This window comes from Vigna unguiculata, chromosome 7 (assembly GCF_004118075.2).
Source record: "Vigna unguiculata cultivar IT97K-499-35 chromosome 7, ASM411807v1, whole genome shotgun sequence".
Taxonomy (NCBI): Eukaryota; Viridiplantae; Streptophyta; class Magnoliopsida; order Fabales; family Fabaceae; genus Vigna; species Vigna unguiculata.
This window is the reverse complement of record NC_040285.1, coordinates 33,446,793-33,473,551: the sequence shown is the minus strand read 5'-3', so window position 1 is coordinate 33,473,551 and position 26,759 is coordinate 33,446,793. Positions and strand designations below refer to the sequence as shown.

Genomic DNA, 26,759 nt, shown 5'->3' with positions numbered 1-26,759 from the left:
GAAAATTCCATTAGACCCAATATATTTTTATCTTACTTGCAATAACAGATTATGTTGAAACTTAAAAAAGAAAAAGACAAAAGAAGTTCAAATCGTATTGAAAATATGAAAATTCCATTAGACCCAATATATTTTTATCTTACTTGCAATAACAGATTATGTTGACAACTTAAAAAAGAAAAAGACTTTCAAGGTGAATAATGATGAAGAAATTTCTAATTTCTTGCATTAAAACTAGGAAAAATCTAGATTCCCAATGAGATGAGTTATATAATTCGCACAACCCAAGACATTATTATACAAAACAATCGACTAATATTTCAAGCATGTTCATCATGTTACCATGTTATAAAATTTTGTAAAATGGCAAAAAAGAAAATTATCTTTAACTTATTACTTGGATAAGGAAAGGTAAAAAGGTAGTATTTTGATTCGGGGTTGAAGTGAATATGTAATTTCATCAATAATATCCAAGGTTCTCTACAAATAAAAAACCAGCATCATAAGTAGAGCTTAACGCAAATAACAAACAAAATTGAAATTGTCACCGCATTTAAATAAAACTGATACAAAGTCGGTATGCAAAACATGTCTAGTGTTCTTTCAAATTTGTCTCCTCAACAAAATCTAATCTCCAAAGCCAAAACATAATATCTTAACGCTTCTTAGAGACACCAACAGTCTTTCCCCTACGGCCAGTTGTCTTGGTGTGCTGACCACGGACTCTAAGGCCCCAGTAGTGCCTCAATCCACGGTGGTTTCTGCATAATAGAAAAGACATGAACCTAAAAGTTAATTCCGTTCCGTAGACACCAATACTTAACAAGCAATGAGAAAATTCTCCAGAAAAGTCCTTGGTAAATTTTTAATTACATAAATTTATGGTATGGTAAGTTACTAATCTCATTACACTAAAATTACGATATCTAGATTGGACATACTTCAATTATCTGTCTTTGAAAATTATTTGCTTCTGTCAAACTTGTGAAGAAGGTTATAAAAAGTAATTGGAAACTCAATAGTCTCACTGACATCTTACACCTAAATGGATAGCAGCAAAACCAAATTCAAGATAATGATTAACAGAGAGCAAATTAATCATGAAAGACTTCTTCTTTTCAATATAACTACACTACAATTAAGACTGATGTCACTATTAGTTAACGAGAACCATTCTATCTAATTCCCTAGATCATCCATAAAACAAACCAGGCAACGAGTTACAATATAACTAACAAATTAAACAAGCTACTACGCTAAAACGAAATCAAATTCAACAAACCAACAGATTTGTCACACTTCGTTAAACATGTCATATTTCACAAATAAACCAAAGACCGCATCAGCGTTATACAAACTATCCCATCGAAACTAAATATCAGACCCAACAAAATTGAATAACCCAACTATGAATAGAGGTAGTAAATGAGTAGTGACCTGATTTTCTTAAGTCTCTCCAAATCATCCCTGAGCTTCATATCGAGAGCATTGGAAACAACCTGGGAGTATTTGCCATCCTTGTAATCCTTCTTCCTGTTAAGAAACCAATCTGGGATTTTGAATTGCCTAGGGTTGGCCACCACAGTCATTAGATTATCCAACTCCGCAGCACTCAACTCACCAGCCCTGACAGCAGCACAAACGCAAAAACACTCATGTCAAGAAAACCCAAAGACACATAAACCCAAGTGCAATTAAACTGACCGAACAAAAGAAGTACCTCTTGTTCATGTCAACATCAGCCTTCTTGCAAACCATGTTTGCGAATCTCCTACCAATACCCTTGATGGAGGTAAGGGCGAACATTATCTTCTGCTTGCCATCAACGTTAGTGTTCAGCACACGGAGAATGTGCTGGAATTCCTCGTTCGCCACCAGAGCCTGCAACATTCGTAAAAACAAATTCAGTTACCGATAGGGTTCCTAAAAAATTGAAACTTTTCGGTCAACGTCGAGGAGCAGTGAGAGGTGAGATGAGACGGTCGCGTACCATTTTCGCCGCGGAAGTGTCGTTGGAGAGTGACGGTCGCCGCCGCTGCTATCGGTGCTGGTTGAATGAGGATCTGAAACTCTAGGGTTTGGCAACGAGTGATGTTATATAAATGTGCTGAGCCTGTTCTAGGGTTTTGTCCTGTGGGCTTGTTCAACTTCAGTGGCCCATTTATTACCTCAGTTTGGGCTTTGATTTTTCTTTTCTTTTTTAAAGTAAGGGAAAATTCTTATACAATTGTTGATGAAGTAGGCGAATAAATTTAATATAATTAAGTATTTATTAAATTTAATATATTTTAATTAATAAAAATATAAATATTAACATTAATTAAAAAATATTAGTTATAAATTTAATATAATTAATTAATTTTTAATTTTAATTTTTAGATATAAACATTTACATTACTATCTCATTTATAATTTTTATTTTAAAAACTTTAAATATTTGAAAAAAAGTCATCATTTTTATATAATTTAAATTATACGAGTTTTTTTACTAAAAATATAAATTAAAACGTATAAATTTTTAAAAACTCAAATTATATAGTATTATTTAATTTTTTTTACACATAATAATATTAAATATAATTAAAATCTTAAAATTCTAATTTTTAGTATTTTTATTTTTTTCATTTATTTAAATTTTATATTTATAATAAAAAAATATATTTTAAAATGTCCTGTGCGTTTCACAGTATAAAAAACAGTTCTTATATAATTGTTGATGAAGTAGGCGTATGCTTTCTACGCCATAATAAAAAATTTCCCACATCGATTTAGAATATTTTATTTTCTAACTTCAAAGACTAATCTGAAAGTCACTAATATAATTTTACAATAAATAGATAAATTTGTGAATCAAGAAGAAAGATTAACTTTATGTCGTTTTGCTTTTCTTCCTTGCTAATCAAGATTAAACCAAAATGAACAAGGTAATGAATTGATAAATATTACATATTCATTTTTTTATAAAAAATACATATGTTTTATTATTATTATTATTATTTTAGAGATTTTATGTTATTTGACTCACCATGGATATTTTTCAAAGTTACTCCCACTTTATATTTTCTGTTTTCTATTGCTTGATTAAAGCAAAATTCTTATTTTTGTTTCTTTAACAATATTATTAAACAACAAATAAAACATTTATTTTTTATGATGAATATTTGATTTCTTTTAATATGATATATCAATATTTTCAAATAAAAACAATAATTTACTGTTCCCACATTTTTTAGATTTTTATATTAATTTTAAAACGTTTCTAATATATTGTTTTATTACCATGAAAATGATTATGTGAATTAAACAAACTTTACCAATATTTTACATAAACTAATTTTACTTCTCACAATTATTTGTCCATACTTAAAATGTTTTCCACGCTACATTGATGAGATTTATAATTAGTCAATATATGTGACATTGCCAACTAATCATTAGTATGTCTAACAAAATCAATAATGCCTCCTTATATACTAAGATTTGTTAAAGAAATTTAACAGTTTGTTAAATATGTTTAATTCTTACATAGTAAAAGATAAAGCAAAGTTGAGTTTCAAGACCAGCCTAGTGCCTAACGTTTCATAAACCACTCTTTTCTATGATTGGCACGTGATTAAGTTTTTAAACAAACTAAAATAATTAATGATATTTAACTATATATGACAAAGATTGATCAGAACTAGAATCAAGCGAAACTCGAAAACCTCCTAAAATTTCATTGTAATCAGACAATGAAAGAGACAGAAGATAAAAAGCCTACAAAATCAAGAGATTGAAGAAAGGAAATGCCCGCTAGAACACACAGTAGTCCAAAACAATTATCACTGACTTTCATTACAAGCTAAATCAACATAAACATAACACAAAATGAGACAATAATGAAGAAAAGGACCTGGTTACAGCCTCGTCTATCGTTACTGTACAAGTCTGTTCTATTGAGACCAGAGTCACGACCAAGTTGTTGGTGAAAACTTAGTTTAGCTACAATACATGCATGATACAAAATGAGCTTTCTATAAACATACTAGAATTATGACTGTGACTCTTTTTAACAGGACTAGCATGATGATGTTGCTTATTTGTAAACACGTTAGTTCCATAAGCATCAATAACGTATGTTTTTCTTTTCTACAAGTTTAGTAAAAAAATGTCACAGACTATGATGGATGGTTGCAGAGTTTGATTTCATTTCACATGGAGATAGTGCAGCCTAACTCTTTGGCGGCGGTATCAAGAAAGTTAATAGACAATCCTGTTGAAATTCGGCTGTGAGCTTCCCAAGTCAAGCATTTTTCTATGTCAGCTTGCCAGTTAATGGCATCCAAATTGAAGTATTGATAAGAGGGATTGTGGGTGCCATTTATTCTCCGAGGTTTAGGACTAAATCTGATTGAACCAGTATGCAAAATGTCACGAAGAACTGATATACTCAGAGCACGAACATGCGCACTGAGATGAGAAAGGCATCTGATTGTAGCTGAGAGACGACACTGCATGTGATTTGTTTACAGCTCAAATATATCAGTAATCATGACTAAGAAAAAGCACAAGAGTTTTTGGTTTTGCAGTGGATAGCCCTTTTCTAAATGTGCATTTGTCTTGGAATTTAAAAGTATATTTGTATTCACTAAGTTCCAATAAGGAAAATTTTTGACCTTTAAAAGGTTTGAAAGGCCATCTGCCACAGCCAATCCAGATTCTCCAAACTCCAGCACTGGCTGAACCGCTCTCGCTGTCGCTTCCAATAACTGGCCATTGCAATTATTGAAACATAAATATAGCTTAGATATAAAACAAAAATATATGAAACAGCAAATTCTCCCTTCACATTGCCACTAATGGCTGCTTCAAAATTCATGTTTGTTAAATGAAATCATGATGTATTATTAGAAAGATGGTTCATAAGATTAGTAATCTCTAAGTCACGTTTTGATATAACTTTCTCAGCATGTGTCACGTCGTGTGAGTCCATTAACGTGCACATTTCGAAAACCTAAGATGAAGACTATGCTGGTTGTATAGATATAGAAAGGCTTAGAAATATATTGCAACACAAGGAGGCTCATCTTTTGGAAGCCCAATTGTTGAAGGCTTCACACTTTGAAGAGACCAAGCTGATTACGTGTACAACATGGTTGGAGTACTAAAATAAAAATATTAAGTTAGCTAAATAATGTATAGAGAAGGCAATGTTGAAACACACTACCTCCAGCTGTGGTAAAGTACAAGCTTCTCCATCAACCAGCATCCCATCTGTGGCTCGCAGTAGTAAATCTGATGAACTTGCCACAATTACCAATGATTCCGCACTCTCATGATTCCTCATAAGTTCCACAATCAATTTTACAATCCGCTGATTGATTCTCCACATCTTCTGACCTAAATCATCATCCTTGGCAATCCATGGCTGCAATTCCCTCTCCGCCTGACAAGTAAACAAGCCCAGGAAAGTGACTAAACAAGTAAAATGCAGGAAATAATGACAATAATTATTTATAAAAGAAATATATAACGAATAAACATTGGATAGATGAAACTTCAGTATCAGCTATAGAACTTTCTAGCCAGTAAATGTAAAAGCCAATTCTCATAGATATTGGAAATAATAGTTCCTAAAATTTGGAAATCTGCTTAAAAAATGACATATTTTTGGAAAAAAAATAGTAACTGTCGAGTCCAAGTTAGCAGCCAAGGTCATTTATGAAATCCTTCATGATAAGACGAAATTTTGGACCTGAAGAACGACAGCAGTAGCTGCTTTCGTTGGTGAGGCTGATACAACATTGCACAAGGCATCAACAACCTACATAACATTAAATCCAAAATAGTCAATTATGAACCTTTTACAGTAGAAATAGGGATATAAAAGAGATATTTGGATCCACACAATTACATTGCACACATTTATAACTCTTATCTTATCATCTAACTCAATAGGGCAACTTTGTCAACCTTTACCAATTTGTAGTATTTAAACAAGAAACTAAAATGTGAATTCTTCGATACCTCTCACCAGTTGGCACATACTATTATAGTTTCATTTGAAATTCAGAAGTTACACCCAGTATATCTCATCTTAGTGGTAGATTGTCTTGGTATGACACTTCATCCAGCTTAATGTAGCGTAGCGGTTTTTAATTGATCAATTAATCTGCCTTTAATGAGAACAACTATTTAGTCTTTTTTTTCAATATAAATAATTTTCAATGCTAATCCCTATGGAAGCTGCTTTCTCGGCTTTGTAAAAGTTCAGATCAGAAATTTCTTCAAATGTATCTGTTACATAATTTTGGCAGTCTTTCCCATGTTTTTTGTTTGTAGACATGATACACTTATTTATCCTCAAACTGCAGTTCTGGCTTTTCAGAACCCAACTTCTATGATTAACAAGAACTAGGCCGTTCCATCAAAGAATTTTTCTTCTCAAATTCCACTATAGGTTAAAAACATGCACAATTCAACCATTGGAAGAAAAAAGAATATTCAAAAAGAAAAGATGATAAAGTTTCTGAAGTATAACATTTGTACTTGTACCTGTCTCCATCCCTGTTGGGCAGAAGTGCTTTCTGCACAAGGTTGAGTCTCAGGAGATGCAATCAACTTGTGCCATAGAAGTGAAACTACAGAGAAACACAATTCTTGTTTCTCTGCCAGCATGGATCTGAGAAAAATTTGTGCATTGCAATTCAATCCTATATGCCTGTCCATTGTGAGAAAGTTGGCTAGATCAGAAGCATCCAATGGAAAACCAGAGACACCTTTACCCAAGGAACACCCTGATGCTTCGTTTGAACAAGGGGTTTTCTCAGAAGTATGGTTAGGTTTTGATGGGAATGTATCTGTTGAAGGTACAATAGATGTTTGCCCAGGGTCAAAGCGGCTACTTTCACATTGATTCTGCCTTTTACTACCACAACAAACAAGGGAGTCCCTCCAAATAGGTGCATGAATTAAGGTTGCTTCTAAAGGCTCTGCCTTGTTCACTATAGATGCAACAGCTTTGCTGTGAATGTCTATGAGATTATACAATGATGATGCCCTGGAGTGAATTTCGTTGTCCCACTTGCAACGAATTAAAACAGACAAAGCATGCATGCAAGCTTTGGACCTCCTAAACAATTCAGAAACATGTGCAGCAACCATAGCTGCTGCAACAATCTCATTTGAGCTGTAACTCCAAGGAGTGCCAACAGAAGATGGCTTCAATGAAAATAGTGCCTCTAAAATTGCTAAAATTCTGTGAGTATGACGTACTGCAGAATCTAAGCCATTTCGCAACTCATGGGAAGATCCATTTTGTCTAATATGGGAAGATCCATTCTGTCTAATATGGGAAGATCCATTCAGTCTAACAGGCTTGGCTATATTTTGAACATTGTTGGAAACTAAATGATTATTCCCCCGTGTAATCAAAGGGAACAACTGAAGCTCACAGGCTAGAGCACAAACAGCAGCCAGAACATAAGAATCAAACGCTGCTACAGGACCTTGCTTCTTCATTTTCCTATTTTTTGATTCTTTCTGGTTTTCAGATGTTTGTAAGTCCTCAATGATTTCCTCAGCTGGATAGTTATCTTCACCTCTTGGCCTCTTGCTTCCACTGAATTGAGCTTCATGACTGACGCAGACAGTTAAGACAACAAAAAGTAGTCGTGAAGCGAGCTCTACAGACGCACATGATTCTAAGAAAAGGGAATGAACCATTGTACGAAGTTCTGCCACAGCAAGGTTTTTAGAGGCAGACCCAATGATAGACAGGTATTTTGACTTTCTGCTCTGTTCTCTAGTGGACTCGGGTGGAAATGTCCTTTGAAGAATAGCTTCTACTGTGGCAGCAAATATTTTCATAAGACATGCCTCAGATGGGCTTCCACGAGGAAGATATTCCAGGACCTTAAGTAGGGGTATGTACAAATTCCATGACAGTATGGGAGGTTGAAGTGGGGTTGCAACTATAATTTCTGGAAGATCAACAGCTGAGGAACTTGTAGGAATCAGGCCATAAGCAGCTTCCCAAATGGTGCAAATTCTCCATTCAACCTCTGGACCATGGGCACAAAGCATTGATGCAATGCCTTGGGCAGTAGCTTCAATAGAGGCTTCAGCCGCAGGAACTTCTATCTGATCAACAACAAAGGTTTTAGATCATAAGTGTACAAAAAAATCCTACATGCATAACTGTACAAATCTAGAACAACATTAAAAAATGTTAACTGGTAAACATGAACACAACCTGCTTCTTGTAGGAAGAAATATATCCACCCAAAGGCTCATGTTGAACTTCAACTCCATCAACTTGTCTAAGAGGAGGAAAAAGTAATGCAGGCTGTGAAAGTATACGGAAAAGCAGAGCAGCTGCAGCATCAGCAGCTATACCAGCTCTCATGGACATTGCAGTCCCTATTGCACGCAAGAAATGCAAATGCATCCAATTTCTAGGAAGCTTCATTGACATAAGAAAAGAAAAACACATCAGTCAATTGGTTTTAAATCTGAGTTTCTTCAGATGAAAATTTCAAAATGCACAATAGGATATTATCCTGTAGCTAGTAATCCCACTACAATGCACATACAGAATTGATACTGTATGTTGCACTATTATCCTACACACTATACATTTGTCTATGCGATTACTGTCATCATCATTCCTAGGTCTCTCTACACGAAGCTCTTTCTCATCAGAATGGCAACACACAATGATTGATGAAATGACAAAATTAGAATCTAATCAAATATAGATAAACGTTCCTCATCTTCTTGCAACGTTCATTGTTGGAGTTATTGGGTATACATTGTCATAGTTGGTCCAAATGGAAGTATTGATAGACTGAATGCTCAATTGGTAGCTCAAGGCTACACCCAAGTGGTTAGCCAAGATTGTTTCTCTTCTACGGTTAAGATAATCCTTGTCCATCTCTTTTTTTCTTTTTTTTTTGCAGCTATGCAAACTAGTTATCTTATCAATTAGACATTAAGAAGATCTTCCTTCATGGAGATATGGAACCAGAAAAGTATATGGAGCAACCACCTTGTTCTGTTACTAAGGAGGAATGTTGTGGATACGTATGTCATCTTTATAAGGTTCAATATGGACTTAAAAACGCATGGTTTGGGGGATTTAGAAGTGTTGTGCCTAATATGACATGATCCGAAGTGAACCTGACCAAGTGTTCTATAGATGTTTCTCTAATTGATTTACTTTTTGGTTGACTATGCGGGTAACATAGTAATGGGTGATGATCACGATGACTAAAAAATCAATGTGACCTTGAACTTTCAATTCTTATAAGAGATTCAAATATTTAAAATAAAGATACTGTCCCTTCTGCATATAAATCATCTATATAAAGTTAAAAACTGCATATAAATTTTATAATAATTAAATAATAAAAAATAAAAAATTAGTTATATGTTTTCAATATAAGTCTTTCCATAATGCTTCATAAGGTTATAAATACATGTTAAACCAAATATCACATTTAGGGGAAATTACACTCACCTCCTCTGAGATTTTCTTAAATAACACTCACTCACACACTAGTTTGTAAATGACACTCACTTTTCTTTGTGTTTTAATAAAGTAACACATACTACCTTTATTTTATTAATCATAGTAACTTAAATTATTTAATCGTAATAAAGTGATACTAATTACAGTAAATGATTTAATTTTTTATATATTGTCGGCTAAGCTACATGCCAGTTCATTTATAATCACCAACTTAAATTAATTATTACAAAATTTGCTATGTTTAATCATATGATAATTTATAATTGGATGACAGTACAGATTTTTTTACATTGTTAGTATATAAAAATAAAATCCTTCAATTTGTACATTTTAAAACTTTTAAATTTTTAATCTGCATAATCTATTTTCCATAAATTTTGGTCAACATGCTAGTTATTATAAAGAAGTAAGTGCAATTCCCCTTACCTTAAAATGAATTAAAGCAAATGAATTACTAAAAATGTCACTAAATAAAAAAACTTCCAGCTACAAGTATTTGATTTAACCCACTCACGGTGGAAAGGACGACTCCACTAAAACAAGTTTTCTGGTGAAGATTAACCAACAACAAAAGCACTGGATACTTCTCATGTATAACATGGAAACTAGTTTTAGGAGAGGTAGTTTAACTTTTTTTTCCAAATCTATAGCAACTTATGCACACTTTCCAAGATTCAATGAAATGATACAATAGCTTATAACATCCACTAGTTTAACATAGCAAGAAACAGAACCATACAAGTGACAAACTTAAGAAAATTAGCAGATTCACCAACTATTAAAAAATATATAACGTGAAAGAAAATCTAGTGAAAAACCAAATATTCAACAATGTAAAAAGTCAAGCCACATGTTAACTTTTCAATATAAATTGGGTTTTGAATTAAGTTGCATAACAGAAATTTTATATAAAAACTATAGTAGTAAAAATGCATGTTTTCATTAAATTCAGCATTGCAGTTATTCTGTCTATCAGGATTGTACTTACCCTTATGCCAGATGCATAATCTTCAGCAGCTCGAAGAAGCTCCACAAGCTGCACAGCAGCATCAAGTGCATCTGGGGCCCAGGATGGAGGTGCTTCTAGGAGTCCAAGAAGAAGTCTCTGTGTAGCACTTGGAGTAGCAATAGCATAATATCTGCAATGGTTAGGTGCATATATATTTTCTCAGACGTATGAACTTATGAACAACTAAAAATCAAGAAAGGTATTTAAGTTAAAAATAACCTATGAAATAATCGAGCATATGGTTCCAAAGCCGGTAATCCAGCAACTAGATGCTCGTCCAGAGCAGTCGTTGGAGGAGGAAGCAAAAGTGCAGGAACAGCAGCTGCTGTTAAAGTAGCAGTCTCATTACGAGCAACTTCATCATCACAAACACTTAATATCACACCGGCACCATTGGCAACAGCCCATCGTGGAGTCGACGGCACAAGTTGAGGATGCTTCCCAGAACCACGAGAAGCTAAAAGACAAAAGAAAAAGGTCATCTCCTTGTCATATTAAAAACATAAACATTAGTGACAATATATAAGTGATAACCCTTTTTAATAAAACTTGACTTTTTACAGAGTTGTTTCACGAACAAAATTAATTTCTAATCTCCTACCAGTGCATGGAGGATATCAATCACACCAGAAGACTTGTGTTAACGATGACAATTAACTGCAATGAATAAGTGCACAATCGAAGAAAGAAAAAAACACACACACAAATATACCAAGATCACAAATAAAAATAAGAACATAAAAAGTTAACTTTGATATGTAAATCCTAAGCTTCATGATTTCTACATTGTACTCTATTATTATATTTCCTCATTGGTGTTCTATTATTATATAGCTAACAGGATGCAATAGCTTTGGCATTTGTAAAATTCTTCAACATTAAGCATTTGGATTTCAGTTGGCCATTCTACGGTTAAATAGAATGACCTAGTGCAATCAAAAACACAAACACTAATAGTGTGTTTAAATAGAAAAGTTTAAGAGGGTATTAAAATGCTTTACGAAAAATGTGTTGCTAGGGTAAGAAATTTCAAAAGAAATCAAAATTCTATATTTTTATACATGAGAGTAATTGCATTTACTCAAAATAAGAAAATTACAAATTCCACCTTAAAAAAAGTAAGAATTTCAAATTCACATCTCTGATGGGTTTTTTCATAGGGGGTTCATTAGGGAGAAATTATATATGTGACTTCAGTCTAGTCCACATAAGGAATTAACATAACTTTTAACTCAAAATCTCTGAGACGCTGGGTTTATGGACATTTTTTCTTATATGACGTTTAACTTTGTCATTTCTACTCATTGTGAGATTTAGACTCACTCGGATTATTTTCAACAATCTTCCCTCTAAATGTGAGTCCCTTTCATATGGTATATTACCCTTCAAGTATAAAGTGACCCTTGTATCTAAGTTGTGGTTGTGATGTTGTTATCTCGTGTTGTAGTTGTAGTTGTTGTCGTCACAACAGCCTACGTTGATCACTAAGACAAACCATCGACTCTAATATCATTGATGGGTTGAGTCTTTTTTTTTTTGGGAGACTGATAGGGAAGCCTAGAAACGAATACGGACACACAGATACAACTAAAGTGAAAAATATAAGACACGAACACGACACGCATACATACATACACACACACACACACACACACACACACACACACACACACACACACACACACACACACACACACACACACACACACACACACACACACACACACACACATATATATATATATATATATATATATATATATATATATATATATATATATATATATATTAAACATTCGCTTAAATCTGCACTCATTTAATTCCGTCCGCATCCTGCCTAAATCCGCATTTAAAAAGGGAAAATTCTCGGATCAATAATTTTTTGACTTTATTCTTAGAAAAAAAAATCACGTAAAGTCATTTGACTTTATATTTTGTTATATATATATATATATATATATATATATATATATATATATATATATATATATATTTCTCTTGTAACATATCTCTTATATCTCTCATGTTTTCGTACAAATTCTCAACTCTTTGTAATTATATGAATCATAATATTCCATATTGCAATATGACTCTTAAAATTTCATAAGTCTGCATCCTAATTAAGTCCACATTAAACGTTCAAGATCAAAATATGGACTTAAGCAAATGTCTACCGTGTATATATATATATATATATGATTAATTTCAGTTTTATTGACATATTTAAGATATTATAAAATTTAATCAATTATTACTAAATAATTACTTATTAAATTGTTTAGATATTGTCATATCTTTTAATTAATTTTATACACTTTCAGATTTTGAATTTTTATATTTAGTTAGACTTGGTTTAAAAAAATCAGAACTTAATTAGATAATGGCCACCGAATTATAACAAAATAGTAACAATAAAAAAAAAATTGAATAGCTATGTCGGAAACGCTCCATAGAAACCATATCTGAACTTCATAGTTAAGGATATGTGACATCAACCCAACTCACATAAGTAATTGACACAATTTTTAACCCAAAACTTCAAAACATTAGATTTATGGGTCGTTTTTCTTATAGTGTTTAACTTTATCAACTTTATTCAATGTAGAACTTAGACTTACACGGATTATTTTGAACTGTCTCTTACTTTCATATTTTCTTTCTAGCTTGATTTTGGTAAGGAAGTCGTTGAGAGGGCTACTTTTTAGTTGATGTCAACTAGGGTTTTCTTTTTGAAGTTGATAAAACTTACTTTTATATTTATGTTGTTAAAATAGGATTATCTTTTTTTGCTACTAATCTTTCTCTCTCAAGTCAATATTTCTTGTCCAATTTTAGGAAAACTATTTTTGACAGTCGTCAACTTGCATTTTTTTTATTGGTGCTTCTTGTGACTATTTCTTTGGGATGTCTACAATGATTACTTTCTTATCATTGCCACCAATGTTATTCTCTGTCAAAAGTTTGTTAGGATTTTTTTCCCTAATGTTGACTTGGGAAACTTTCCCTACACAATAAGTGGATTGTTTGTCAGCAATGTAGTAAAAATAACATCAATCAATGCAAACTAAATAATTGTGGTTGATATTAGTTGTAAACAATATTGACCAATGTCAGTTGAGAAAAAAGTTGTCAATGCCAATTAAAAAGCCTTGATTAACATTTATTGAAAAATAATACCAACCAAGATCAACTAAAAAAGACAATCCATAGTGATATTTTTGAAATACTAATAAATAAGTCCTTGCATTTGATGGCAAATGAAATTCTTTCCCAAACGAGAAAATTAAAATTCAGTAAATTTGAATTGTCTTATCTGGACAAAACATTTGAAAATTGAAATAATTTGAAATGAGATCAATTCAAATTGAATGTATTTAAATGTCTTAGAAATTATGAAATTCTCTATCCAAACCGAAGGTCAAGATTAGTTTTCCTTTTTCACATGAAACTCCCCAAAGAGGTTTTCACTAGCCTTGTTCGTGCCACTTTCTATTTAGTGATTTGTACATTTTCAATCTTAAATTTCGAAGTGCCTTATACCATCTCTTCCTGCATAGAACTTTCTATCCTTTCCCTCGTTTTTGGATGCCTCGCAAGGGTATACTTCTTCAAAAAACATGAGGTGCATGGCAAGATTATCAAAATCTAGTTAATTTAGCCATCACTCATATTAGTTGCAAGTTTTTGGTTTCTAGATGCAATTTTCAATCAAAATGCATTCGGTAAAATTCCAGTTGAAATAGTTTTTTACTCAATTTTGAAACACTTTTACATTCGTTTTCAAAATCAAGAAAAAACAATTTGTAAATTTAGTTTAGTTTAAGCAAACCATATTGTTATGTTTGTTTATAACCTTATTGTTGTCATGACATCATTACTATCACTTTCACCACCACCTCTACCACTGCCACTACCTTTGTTACTTTCAAAGCTGCTACCATCATTACATGGAACGATGTATATAAAAGAGGAAGAAAAAACAGATACAAAAAATATGGAAGACCAAACGAAAATCATGTAAAAGAAAACAACTCTCCCAAAGAAAAAAGCTATAGAAATCTAAAGTCTGAGAGTTGATAACTAGTACAAAAAAAAATCAAAACTAATGATACAAAGCAAAAATACAAACCAAGTAAAGTCTAATATATTTTCAGTCCAATGTTAGCAAGACTGTCAACACAGCAATAGTCTTCACGGTTATATAGGATGGCTTGAGTGACTTATATTTAACAATTTTTATAGTTTCTATGGTTAATATTTATTTTGTCAATTTTTTTTTTCACAGTTTTCATTTTTTTAGTTAATTTGTCACTTACAATTATTTTATGTTTCAATGTTTTTCTTTTTTAATATTGGCAGAGTTTCCACTGGGACAAGGTAAATTGCAGCAATTTATCAAAAACTAAATCTAAAAAACTGAATCTGAAAACTCAACAAAAGCTGGGTTTAACTTTTGAAATTTTCAAAACATAAAACTGAAAATCACCCCTATAAAGTCACAGACCAGAGTACATTATGATTGATAAGACTGAAACAGAAAAATCCTCTTCAAGTCTTAAAATGGAAAAAGAATACTAAACTTATTTGAAGATAGAATAAGATTAACTATCTACATCAGTTTTAAGCAATTTAATTACACTAACTAATTAAACTTAATTGCTCAATAATATCTTCATATCATATTTGGATCAACCGATAGGGATAGAAGAGAGGCGTCATAAATAATAGAGAGGGTGGGAGGAATGAACAAGATCACACGGACAAGGCAAATCCAACTTCTGTGCATATATAGTGTAAACATAAACTCAATCTATGGTTAAAAGTATTTGAAGCAGATTTTAAGTGCTACGAAAAACTAAAAATAAACATACAACCTAACCAAACTCTCTACTTTCTAAAGAAATGACTCCTTTTTTATATATGAATTTGTTCACATATTATTGTGGAATTTAAAAAAAGAAAGAAAGAACAGCATTCTGTATTAAATTATCAAAATTTATCATACCAGTTGATGGAGGTTTGAGTTCTCCTGCAGCATATTTACCCATAACACCACTGCACCTGTTATCATACAGCAAAGTCATGGACTAAAATCAAAGATGCTCAGTGCAAACATAACAAAATAATTCAATAAATTATTATACCATGGAAAGCTGTTTGATTCTACCAAGATAAAGAAGGAGAGACTATAACCATACATAATTTACACTACTGAGAAGATAAACAAAATCATGTACCCCTGAACTAAGTTATGCTATATTCCAATACTGGAAATCCCTAATGAACATGAGTCAAATGCTTTCCTTTTCACAGTTATGAAATATGATTTTCAGCTCAATCCATGTATTTCAATTAACAATCAGGAAAAACTGCCAACAAGCTTATATTTCATCCTTTACAAGTGATATGTAATTGTTGAGAGATGAGAGACGCAAATGAAAGATTTGATCATAATTATGTAAAATAAAGCATAGTAGTTACTGGATCACAAGTTCAATAGGTGGGTCAATGGTTAATTTGCATATTTAGCCTGTATTGGCAGTGTTAGGGTACCTCTGTGAGTTGGGAATCATTATTTGACTCAAGGTATGTCTGGCCCAGCCACTGGCGGAACTTCACTATGACATAGGCTCCCCAAAAATTTTTAATGTTTTATATTTGTATATATGTTAAAATTGTATTATATGTTATTATATTATTTATACTAAATTTAAAACAACTTCTCATCATCTTATTTATATACATTGATTCTTCATATATTTTTATTGTTTAAAAATTAAAATAACAATTAATTTGATGGATGTTGGTTAACAAAAGAAATTAGAATTTTGTCTCTTGACTATAAGGTTTTTGGTCATTAAGTCATCAATAAGGCATAACAATTAGAAAAAACAAAAAAAAAAAGGTAAAAAGATAAGTCCGGATATAGAGATTGGAGACCAGAGAGGTTAAAAACGTATCATCATAATATCTCTCATGAATCAAGATTAATATTCTATTATGATTTATGTGTGTTAGATTTATGATTTTCTTATTATGATATTCTTCCTCATTTAAGTTTTTCCCAAATTAGTATGAACCCTAATTTTGATTTTGGGAATCTTTTATAAAATTGAAATGAACCCTAATTATATTTCTTCCAAAATTAATATAATCCTAAATTATGAAATTTAGGAATTTTATTAAATTATGAAATTTATGAATTTTGTGTTTTTTGCTACATATGGTAAAATTTGATAGATGTATTATGGACTGTGTTACAACTTTCATTGCACATAATGAATAACCTTAATTTGGAACATAAATTAGAATACCCATCATGTATGATTAGGAAGATTAGGAATCGAAAAGTATGTGAATCACTCTGAAAATAGTTTAAATCGAGGAAATAAAAAGATTTTTTATTTAATAAGAAAAAATAATATATATAACAAATATATAAATATAATTTGGCATCCCTGAATATTTTGTCCAAGTTCCGCGACTGGGTCCAACTTATGTTTAGATTAACTTCTTGCGACAGTTTTGTCAAGCAGTACCTATAAAATTTCTGACAAAAAATGAAAGTACCTCTGTAAGAATTATAGATCACTAGCTAGCTTTTTGAAAAGCTACAGCTAGGAGCTTTTTTCAACTTGTGTGAAGCTTGCTTTGGAAGTTCACTTCTATGACACTCAGCAACAACAAAGCCCATGTTAAAGGACCTAATTTGCTCCATAATCCCTACCAAGGTCCTTGTGTGACCTCAACAAACACATCTGCTATGGCCACTCCATCATCATCAACATCTCCCTTGCCACTGACCCTCACAAAGCCACATGTCACCTATTCATGGAGAACAACTACAACGACTATGATTGATGCAATTTCATTTTCATCAACCTCGTTAGGAAGGACCTCAGAATGAAGCCCTTTAGCCTCACTTTGCATCATATCAGCTACTGCTTGGGTTGAAAGCAATGCCATTGTTGTAGCACAACCCGAGGCACCACAAAGGAGAAGGATTTTCGTAGGGGAATAGGAACCAAGAAGAGGAGAGATTACACAAAGAGGGATGACAACAATGGACAAAGGAGACACAAGAGCCTAAGAAGGGAGGGAGTTGTGAATGAGGATGAAGAAAATGAATCAAGGAGAATAGAAGATGATAGTGGAGCAGACAAGCATGATATGGTGGAGGCAATGGATGATGTTACTCTAGAAGGTTGTTGTTATGTGTTGGGGATTTATGCAATGGCAAGGCATTTGTTGTGCATGGGAATAAAGTGATTCTCAAAACTTCAAAGATGACTAAGGGGTTCTTTGTAATTCAAATTATCTTAAAAAAAATTAACTTATAAATAAGTTTTACAAATGCGAGCATCTTTTAACTTAAGAAAAAAACGAAAAATATTCATACAACTTTATCGTATTTCTCCATATGACCCATTCACAAGGTTTTGATGCCTCCGACAAAACCATTGTCTACTCCCATGTGTTGCAACGTTTATTGGTTCAAATATGTATCTTGGTGATCCAAAACTAAATGCTGATTTCTAGTTTCAACACGAGTGAAATGCCCTAACATAGGACAAATTTCAACTGAAGTCTTTAGGATCCAAACCCTACAATTTGAGCTGGTTGTGCCTACTATTGCCCTTACAATATTTCAAATCAACAAAAGCAACGTTGCCTTGGCTCCCAATTCTTCCCAACAAGACAAAGCACAAGGAATTTGATATTTTCTTTGTTCAAGAAATGGAGTTGAACAAACAAGTCAAGGTACCTTGTTACAACACTTTATTTCTTACTTTCTAGGAAAACATGTCATCCGCAATAAATTCACCACACAACAAATATATCTCCTTTCAATAGGAGAACTTTCCAATTAGCATTTGAATATTCGGCAGCACAAGCTTGGCCCTTATCTTCATAGACCTATAAGCTCCATACAAATTTTGATATTGAAAATGATATACCATACAAATTACAAAAATGATGTGCTCAAGTAACTATAAGTAGTTCAATTCCCAAATATTATTTTTGTATATCTTTCAATCCAAAATTAGATTCCCAGATTTGGCAAACGCTTAACTTTTCTATTCAAAAGGGAGAGAAATAGCATATCATCCTTGAACCTTTGATTGGATTCATTCTTATATGAGGGTCTTCTTCCAATCGTAATATATCTTGTTCAAAATGTTTTTCTTCTATATTGATAATTACCTTTATTACACTGATTTTTTTCATGAAAGAGCAAATTGAAGTTTTCTAGCTGTTTATAAACTTCTATTACATGATTCAAACTCAATTTGGAAAATTTATCATGCAACTGTTCTTTGATAGTGGCACATAATACATAAACAACAAATTTCTAAGTCTCAATGTAAGTGGCATAATTTTTTAGCTAGGCTTTGATACCCTAAACAAAACAGGGTTTCGAAAAAGAATTGTTACTTCCTTAAAGTTTCCAGAGATTACTCTTCTAGATGTTGATTGGATTAATGCCATTGGCTTTAATTCAATACAACAAATGTCCTTTCTTTTTGTTCATGTTATGGCCAGTATTCTACCCTGTCCTTCTGTTATAGCACCTTTGTTCATGTTTAAAGCCTCAACCAAGGAAAGTTAAACCACCAGGTTGTCAAGTTCTAGGTTGTCAATAATCTTCTCAAGGATGGTTTGGAAGATTCACCCAAGTTTCCATGGGGTACAGGCACAGCCAGGGTGATAACTCCCTTATTCATAAAGCATTCCTATCAGGGTAAACTCACACTCCTCTATGTTTATGACATGGTCAGTGCATGTGATGATCATGACACTGAAAAAGCAGTTTTTAAGGAAGAAGCAAGCAATTCAATTTGAAATGAAGGAGCTGGGAACTTAGGTACTTTCTTTGGATAGAGGTTGTCCATTCCAAAAAAAGGTATCTTTGTCTCTCAAAGAAAGTATATACTTGATCTCGTGAAGGAATATGAAAATTGGGTGCAAAACATTTGGAATTCCCATTAAAAAAGGAACCACAAGATTGGAAGAAAGAAGAAATCCCGACAAATAGATTTGAGACTTTTCATAGAAAACCATATGATTTTATAGAGTCAAGCTAAATAAGCTAGCTAATAGACAGGTTAAGATTCAACTATTGCGAACAAATTGGTTAAGGTCAAGCTATCACAAACTTCTTACAATTATACAAACAAAAGGAAATTACACAACATAGACCCTTTTGTTGGATGCTAATACACCCAATCAAGTATACTCGATTAAGACTCACCCAACAAGCCCATGGTGGGTGAGAGCTAGACCAGGATAAGGGATCATACACTTTGAGCTTGGACCTCATTATATCAAACTGGGTTGGAAAGATAGCTTGAATCAAAATTTCTTTAAAAAATAATAAATAAAATAACAGGTCAAGCTCCTCGTCTGGTACAATCATGGAGGACTAGATTATGAGCAGGAGAGACAACACTCACATTGTCAAAGTGAATGATAGGAACAACATGCATCACTCCAAGTTTAGCCAGCAAGGATTGAGCCAAGATACTTTTGCAATAGCAAGCACAAGGTTGTGGTATTCAACCTATGTTTTGGACCACACTACAACTGATTGATTCTAGGACCGCTAGATTACTTAGTCTAATACCAATAGTAGAGAAGACTCAATAACAAAGACTGGTGGGAAAGATCATCTATTTATCTCACTAGCCTAAACATTGCTCGTGCTATGAGTGTGGTAGGCTATGCATGATTCCCAAAAGAAACCTGTGGGCAGAAAATAGAATCCGCTAATATTTTAAAGTCAGTACAATAGAACTGTTATTCACAAGGTACACTATCCATCAAAGGTATAGAAATGCAACCTGTCAGGTCAATTGTTGATTGAAAATCACCTCAAGGTATCGCATGTTCTTTTTGGAGAAAATTTGCTGAAACTAGTAAAAATGAAAAAATGTAGTTGTTTGATCTAATACTAAAGTGGCGTTGACCTATGGCACACAATATATTTGAGATGTTATGGGTGAAAATCATTCTAGGTGACTTTAAGTATGAGACTATTCTATGATAATAATTTGGTTATGACCTTACAATCCAATACAGCACGACAGAACTAAGCGTGTAGAAATTGACCAGCACTTCATCAAAGAGACATTGGAAAGTAGCCTTATAGACAACACCCACACCCATGAGAACTCCGATTGGTAAATTTATTCACCAAAATGCTCCCCATCACAAGATTCTATGAACTAACTAGCAAGTTGAGAATGGTAGATATCATTCACCGACTTAAGCAGGTGCAGCAAATATGTTTGTAGTAAACATCTTCGGTATTATTAGAATAGATAAGTATCTCATATTTTTAATATTATTCATATGTTCCTTTTTATGTTAGTTTCCCTATTTCCCTAAGAAGGCCTATAATAGGGGACTAGAGCTCGTGTTACAAACACAAAATATATTCAATAATTCCTTCTTTTTTTCAAGTGGTAATAACCAAACTTCAAAATCTAATAAACCATGGTTTGAAAGTGAATCGGACCACAATTAGTATCTTCATTTGGTTCTTGAAATTGTGAACCATGAGATATGGTTGAGTTTGAGGTCAAACCTTAAACTGAAACCCTTAGGACGTGCAAGTAAAGTTAAAACATACATGCATACATAATTAACCACATCTGGCCAAATAAATTGATAGAGATAAACTATTTATTACTTACTAAGAACAAATTACTAAGAAATACTCACCATCGGAAATAGTCACTTCTAATGCCTACTGGTGAAGCCAACAATATATCAGTAATCCAGGGAGACAATGGCCTTATAGGTTTCTTCTCCTGATGTGTCAAAGAATTATGCACAGATTTCCCATTAATAGGTTCACTAGTTGTAGCATGACTGCCACTACTGCTTCTTTCTGTTTCACCATATTGTCTTTCCATTTTGTAAATAGGTCGATTATAATGAGTTAAAATACGCAAAATTTCACCACAAGCCAGAGCCCATTGTTCTGAGTATTCATTCTGCAAAATAATACACAAAATGAAAATAATAGAGAACCACTTTGAAAAAACTGAAGTCAGATAGATAGTTGCTATATTAAATCAATCTCAAAGATGAAAAACTCAAAGCAAGAGACTTCTTTTCTTTCATAGGGATTAGCTAAATGCCTGATTTATTTATTTCTTACTGATTCTCCTAAAATTTCTCTACAAAGTTTACTTGAGTAGATTTCCACATATTTGAATAACTGATTTACTTGCTGTTTTATTTCATAATAGAAAGATTTGAATGGTTTTAAATTAGTCATGTGTTAAGCAAAGTTTCCATGTATAATGTTAAAGATGAGGCATTCAGTCAAATTTGATACTTTGCTATGAAACAGGGGATTATACTTATACCTCAATTTTTGGGCAGACTGAAGATATGAAAGAAGCAAATGGAGGACTAGCCTTATCATAGACTAGTGTCCCATCAATAATACATGAAATAATTGGAAGCACAACGGCATGTCCATGCTCTGGATGATGAAGGACAAATGTGGCTGGATGAAATGTAAAATATAAAGTTATTTCACATAAGATAAAAATAAATGTGGTAACAACATATATGTTGAGCCAAACATAAGTAAAACTAACATGCAAAAAAGCATAAATACCCAAAACATCATCAAAGAGAAGAATTTCCTTGGACGGATAGCGGTTACGGATCAACTGCCAAAATAATATAGAACAGGGTGAATGGCATTTGATAAAATCATTGGCTTCTCATGTAAAATAATAATAGTAATAATAATAACAACAATAACAATAATATAAAAAACAATTTATATAGATTGTTTTTGTTCCAGTTCACAAGGCTCATCAGTAAATATGGGAGCATTTATCATACCTCGGCAATATCGTCAGTAAATTGTTCGGATGTAAACTGAATGAAGTATTCAACATATGCAGCAATTTGATCCTAGGAAAAGCAGAAATGATAAGACAAAAACAAACAAAATGGAACAACAATAAGCTTTCAATATAGCAGAACTAAAGATGAAAAAATGTTTACAATCCACATATTTGATTGACAAACAACTACTCTCAGCCTTACAATTTACCAAAAGACTGCTGATTTTTCACTATTAAAATAACACTGAAGAGATTTTAATTTATTACATGTATCATAAAACACTGACTTTTGTATACAAAGACGGGCATTTAACATGGTTATTTAGCAAACTTCTGTAAAGCTACGTAGGGAAAAGATTACAAATCAATTGATTATATCATCCCATCCAAGGCTATTTTTATCAGGGGATTTTTTATCAATAGAAGAAATATCATCAGGCCTCAATGAAATTTAGAAACACACACATACAGAGTAGTTGCACATCAAGTGAAAAGCTCTCCAGCCTATCTAAAGTCCAGTAAGGAGACAATTCAGAAATAATTGGCTACGATAGCAAAAAATACCATTTAAATGATGCAACTGGAAAAAATATACTTAAGTTTGACACTGGTCTAAATTTAAGCATTCTGCATTTCAATGCAGAATCTTGTCTCCACTAGCCATTACTACTCGAAACTCCCACCAAAACCTTTGAAATGACATACAAGAAAGTTCTCTAAATTTTCAGGATATTCAACAGTTCCCAAAAGTACCAGAGAATCAAAAAAATCAAAAAGCTAGAACGTTAAATTTAAATAGCTGCTAGTCTCATCGGGGGCTGTGCGTATGCTGATTCATGCAAAGGCTACAGTACAAAGATGCATCCCTTGATACTATTCCATTCATGAACCAATTATCTCTCGACAACTCATATTGCATTCCCAATACACAGAAGTGCCCTTTGCGTTTGGATAATGCATGGCCCCACTAACATTGCACTGAAATTCAATTTTTACATTAGGAGAATGATAGCAGCAAGGATCAAACTCTAGACCAATTGGTTGTGAGGACTCCAACAATAGTAAGTAGACATATAGAAATTTCATTTCTTAACTTCTGAAGTCCAAAAAGCTTTATTCCAAACGTTGAAACATTAAACAAAATATTATAATTTATCATTATTCTAATCATAATTCATAAAAGAGAGCAACTGGCATTCAATGACTAAAGTTATAGTTTACTTTGAGAAAAGAACATTACAGAAGAAAAGGCTTGGGGAGGGGGAATCAAGAGTGAAATGGCACCTTTCTTTGTTGACCATCTGGTGGGGGAGGCCAGAACAATGAGGAGAATTGAAGACGGTCAGTCCACTTTTCACTGGGAGCAGCCATTGAAGAAGAAGAAGAAGACATCTATCTACTTTCAAGGTATCGTTTCCTTCTACCTCTGACAATTAAAAGCGTTATCCAAATTCCAGCCAAAACATGCTACCAATCAAGAATTAAAATATCGTAATTCACCATTCCCTGTTCACCATGGCCAGATACTTTTTACCTTAGTAATCAATCCATCACCAATATCCATCAAAACAAAACAATTTTCACAAAAAACTTTACTTTCGACAGAGAGCAAGCCAATAGGAAGACAGCCAAATTCATCTCGAGATAACAGTATATACTTAGCACGACAACTAGTTGCTCTATGCTGCTAGAACATTTATACTTTTCAAAATTACTGATAATTTCTAAGTTCTTTTCACTCTAACACCACTATAAAATATCCAAACTATTTCCCAAATAATGAAAATCAGAAACACAGATAAATCTGAAAAAAAAAAAAAACTGACAAAACAGAGCAAAATCAAAATAAAAAGAAATAATAAAACAAAAATAGTAGTGAGAATAAAACTTTGTACGAGAAAATATGGAATTTCCCTCCACACCACAGAGGTCGGCTAAGATTCAAAAGCTAGTACAAATTAAAATAAAAAATAAGCCCCTTAAATATCTAACAACTCAGATTCACCATACAAAATTTTCTTAAAAAGAAAAAAAAAAAAAAAAAAAAAGGTAAGAGAGAGAGCCGATGAAATCCAGTCTAGAAATTAACACAAACACCATGAACAAACCAGGAAGGCATGAAAATGATTACATCAGTTAAATAAAAATAAAACAAAAAAATCAGCAAAAAAAAGTACCCGAGTCCTTCTGTGTGCATAAGCAATTATTTCAGGAAGTAAACATGGCGATTGCAAAGATGAAACGATGGAGGTGAAAAAATGGGAAATTGTGAAGTTTTATGAGGTGGTGGTTCAAGGTGGAAAGCAGAGTGAGAGAAAGAGAGAGAAAGGGTAAACAAACACAACTGGGAGAGAGAAAGAAGGAGAAGATCTTTAGGAGCTCTGAGAAGCCTAGATTGAATGCATACGTGGCAATGATATTTTCCTCTCACCTCACACCCTGTGTCACGTCATGTTACTCTGCACATTCATCATCATGTATCCACATCCATGTTCGCCCATCATCATTGCACATATACATACATACATCCACCTTGCCCTTATTTGTAGTTACACCTATTGCTTTCGGTTAAATTTATTTGCATCTCCTACAGTTCTATTAAATAACTCACTTTAAATAAATTCTTTAAATTTCTGCAGGTTCATATTGTTATAATCTGTGATTTGTATTTGACATAAGTGACATGTAAAATAAAGCTAATTAGTTAATTAATAAAAATGAAAATTCTATTTTCAAATTATATGTAGATATAATACAAAACTGAGTAATATTGACACTATATAAACTAATAATATAAATAAATATATTATAAGTAAAATAAATACTACTAATGTAAGTTAATAGCAAAAAATATATGTATATTTATTATTATTAGTAAGCAAAAAATATTATTATATACAAATAAATAATAACTTATTTTTTAACACTGTATATTTTAATTACAATTAAATTACTCTATTTCGAATATTCTTCTTTATTATAAGATTGTGTTGTTTAAGTCGTCGCAACAATTCCTATTGTATTGACTAAAACTATAATTTGTGAATCTCAAAGGCTCATTTTTATTTTTATTTTTTTAAATTGGGAGACCAAAATTGAATCTATTCCAAATCTTAAAATTAAAAATGTAATTTATATGTATTAATATTAATTTTAACATGTGCGAATTATGTTTTGTAGTTTCTCTCTGTTAGTATTAATTTAAATTTTATTGGTTTATATTATTTATTTTGAGCTTATCATTAAAAATATTATTTAAGTTAAATATGACTATGCATAATTTTTAATTATGCATATTAAATATGTTTATTAACAATTATTTATTTAAGAATCTAAATAAACAATTTACGAAGAAAACTAGTAAAAGAGATCCAAAATATAAGTAATTTATTTTTCTTAAAATCACATATATATATATATATATATATATATATATATATATATATATTTGCACTTATTGTTAGGCTATCATGTATAGTGTATTATATTTTCTTTGTGCAAAATTACATGTTATTAAGAGTAGTTCACACAACAAACATGCATTGGGTGAGCTAATACATTAAAACCATCAATGTCTTATACTAAACATATCACATGTTTTCACCCTAGTTTTTCTGTGTACGTGAAAAGAAAAGCGAGTAAAATTTACGTTTGTTTCGAGTGATGAGAGCTAATTTGTGAACATCGAAACGTAGATGATAGATGGGTCTTCTTTCTTTGAATGAAGAGAAATAAAAAATAACAATAACAAGAGTAATAATAATAATAATAATAATAATAATAATAATAATAATAATATAAGTTAGATATAGACACAGTTTATTTTAACTTATATTTATATCAATCACATTACATTTTATCATAATTTCATCATATTTACTTTTTTTATTTTAAATAATGTCTTACGTAATATAATTTACACTAATTACATTTTATTTTAAACCACTTTTATATTAAAAGATAAAATGATAATCACTTAATTTCATTCATTAAAATATTTTATGTAATTTTTCAAACCTATTACATCATTCATTGATTTTTATAAAATAATGTTCTAATTTTTTTTCATTTATCACCATCTTTCTCTTAATAAAAATAACATATATTTTCCCTTAAATGCACTTTCCAAATCCACTTCTATAAAAAATAATGTACAATATGAAACACCTTTACAAATCCACTCCCAAAAATAATGTAGAGTTGACCGGACCTTCTTGTTATTTATTATTTTATTTAGATAACTAAGTTATCAATGAAACTATGGTAATTTATTTCTTCAACTAAGTTTTTTGCACGTGATCATGTACTCACTTTGTCATCATCATTTCAACAAAATTACATATTTTATAACTGTTTGAATTAAAAT

General features: G+C 32.0%; 2 protein-coding genes across 4 annotated transcripts; both read right to left on the bottom strand.

Moving 5' to 3' along the window:
* Positions 1-431: 431 nt before the first annotated feature.
* LOC114192803 (40S ribosomal protein S18) lies at positions 432-2,143 on the bottom strand. Its single transcript, XM_028082624.1, has 4 exons — positions 1,991-2,143; positions 1,721-1,881; positions 1,438-1,626; positions 432-761 (listed from the first exon to the last, which is right to left on the bottom strand). The coding sequence occupies exons 1-4, from the start codon at positions 1,991-1,993 to the stop codon at positions 656-658; spliced, it is 459 nt and encodes a 152-aa protein (XP_027938425.1). The 5' UTR covers positions 1,994-2,143; the 3' UTR covers positions 432-655.
* A 1,662-nt stretch (positions 2,144-3,805) lies between these two features.
* LOC114190744 (protein GIGANTEA) lies at positions 3,806-24,811 on the bottom strand. Of its 3 annotated transcripts, none has more exons than XM_028079747.1 (15): positions 24,571-24,811; positions 23,678-23,899; positions 22,389-22,460; positions 22,156-22,210; positions 21,899-22,041; positions 21,246-21,520; positions 15,526-15,581; positions 10,740-10,977; positions 10,500-10,650; positions 8,234-8,443; positions 6,535-8,121; positions 5,735-5,803; positions 5,207-5,425; positions 4,656-4,748; positions 3,806-4,490 (listed from the first exon to the last, which is right to left on the bottom strand). In XM_028079747.1, the coding sequence occupies exons 2-15, from the start codon at positions 23,783-23,785 to the stop codon at positions 4,191-4,193; spliced, it is 3,576 nt and encodes a 1,191-aa protein (XP_027935548.1). In that variant the 5' UTR covers positions 23,786-23,899; positions 24,571-24,811; the 3' UTR covers positions 3,806-4,190. The 3 variants fall into 3 exon arrangements, with proteins under 3 accessions (XP_027935548.1, XP_027935549.1, XP_027935547.1); XM_028079746.1 differs by having other exon boundaries at positions 4,191-4,490; positions 23,678-23,819; positions 24,571-24,807; XM_028079748.1 differs by lacking the exons at positions 23,678-23,899; positions 24,571-24,811 and having other exon boundaries at positions 22,136-22,210; positions 22,389-22,466.
* Positions 24,812-26,759: the final 1,948 nt, after the last annotated feature.

Coding starts and splice junctions, on each gene's coding strand:
- LOC114192803 (XM_028082624.1), bottom strand. Junction 1,627..1,720: donor GATGTTGACATGAACAAGAG/GTACTTCTTTTG, acceptor TGCTGCTGTCAG/GGCTGGTGAGTTGAGTGCTG. Junction 762..1,437: donor GAGAGACTTAAGAAAATCAG/GTCACTACTCAT, acceptor TCTATTATGCAG/AAACCACCGTGGATTGAGGC.
- LOC114190744 (XM_028079747.1), bottom strand. CDS start 23,785: ATGTCTTCTTCTTCTTCTTCAATGGCTGCTCCCAGTGAAAAGTGGACT. Junction 22,461..23,677: donor CAGATGGTCAACAAAGAAAG/GTGCCATTTCAC, acceptor TGCTTTTCCTAG/GATCAAATTGCTGCATATGT. Junction 5,426..5,734: donor CTACTGCTGTCGTTCTTCAG/GTCCAAAATTTC, acceptor TTTACTTGTCAG/GCGGAGAGGGAATTGCAGCC.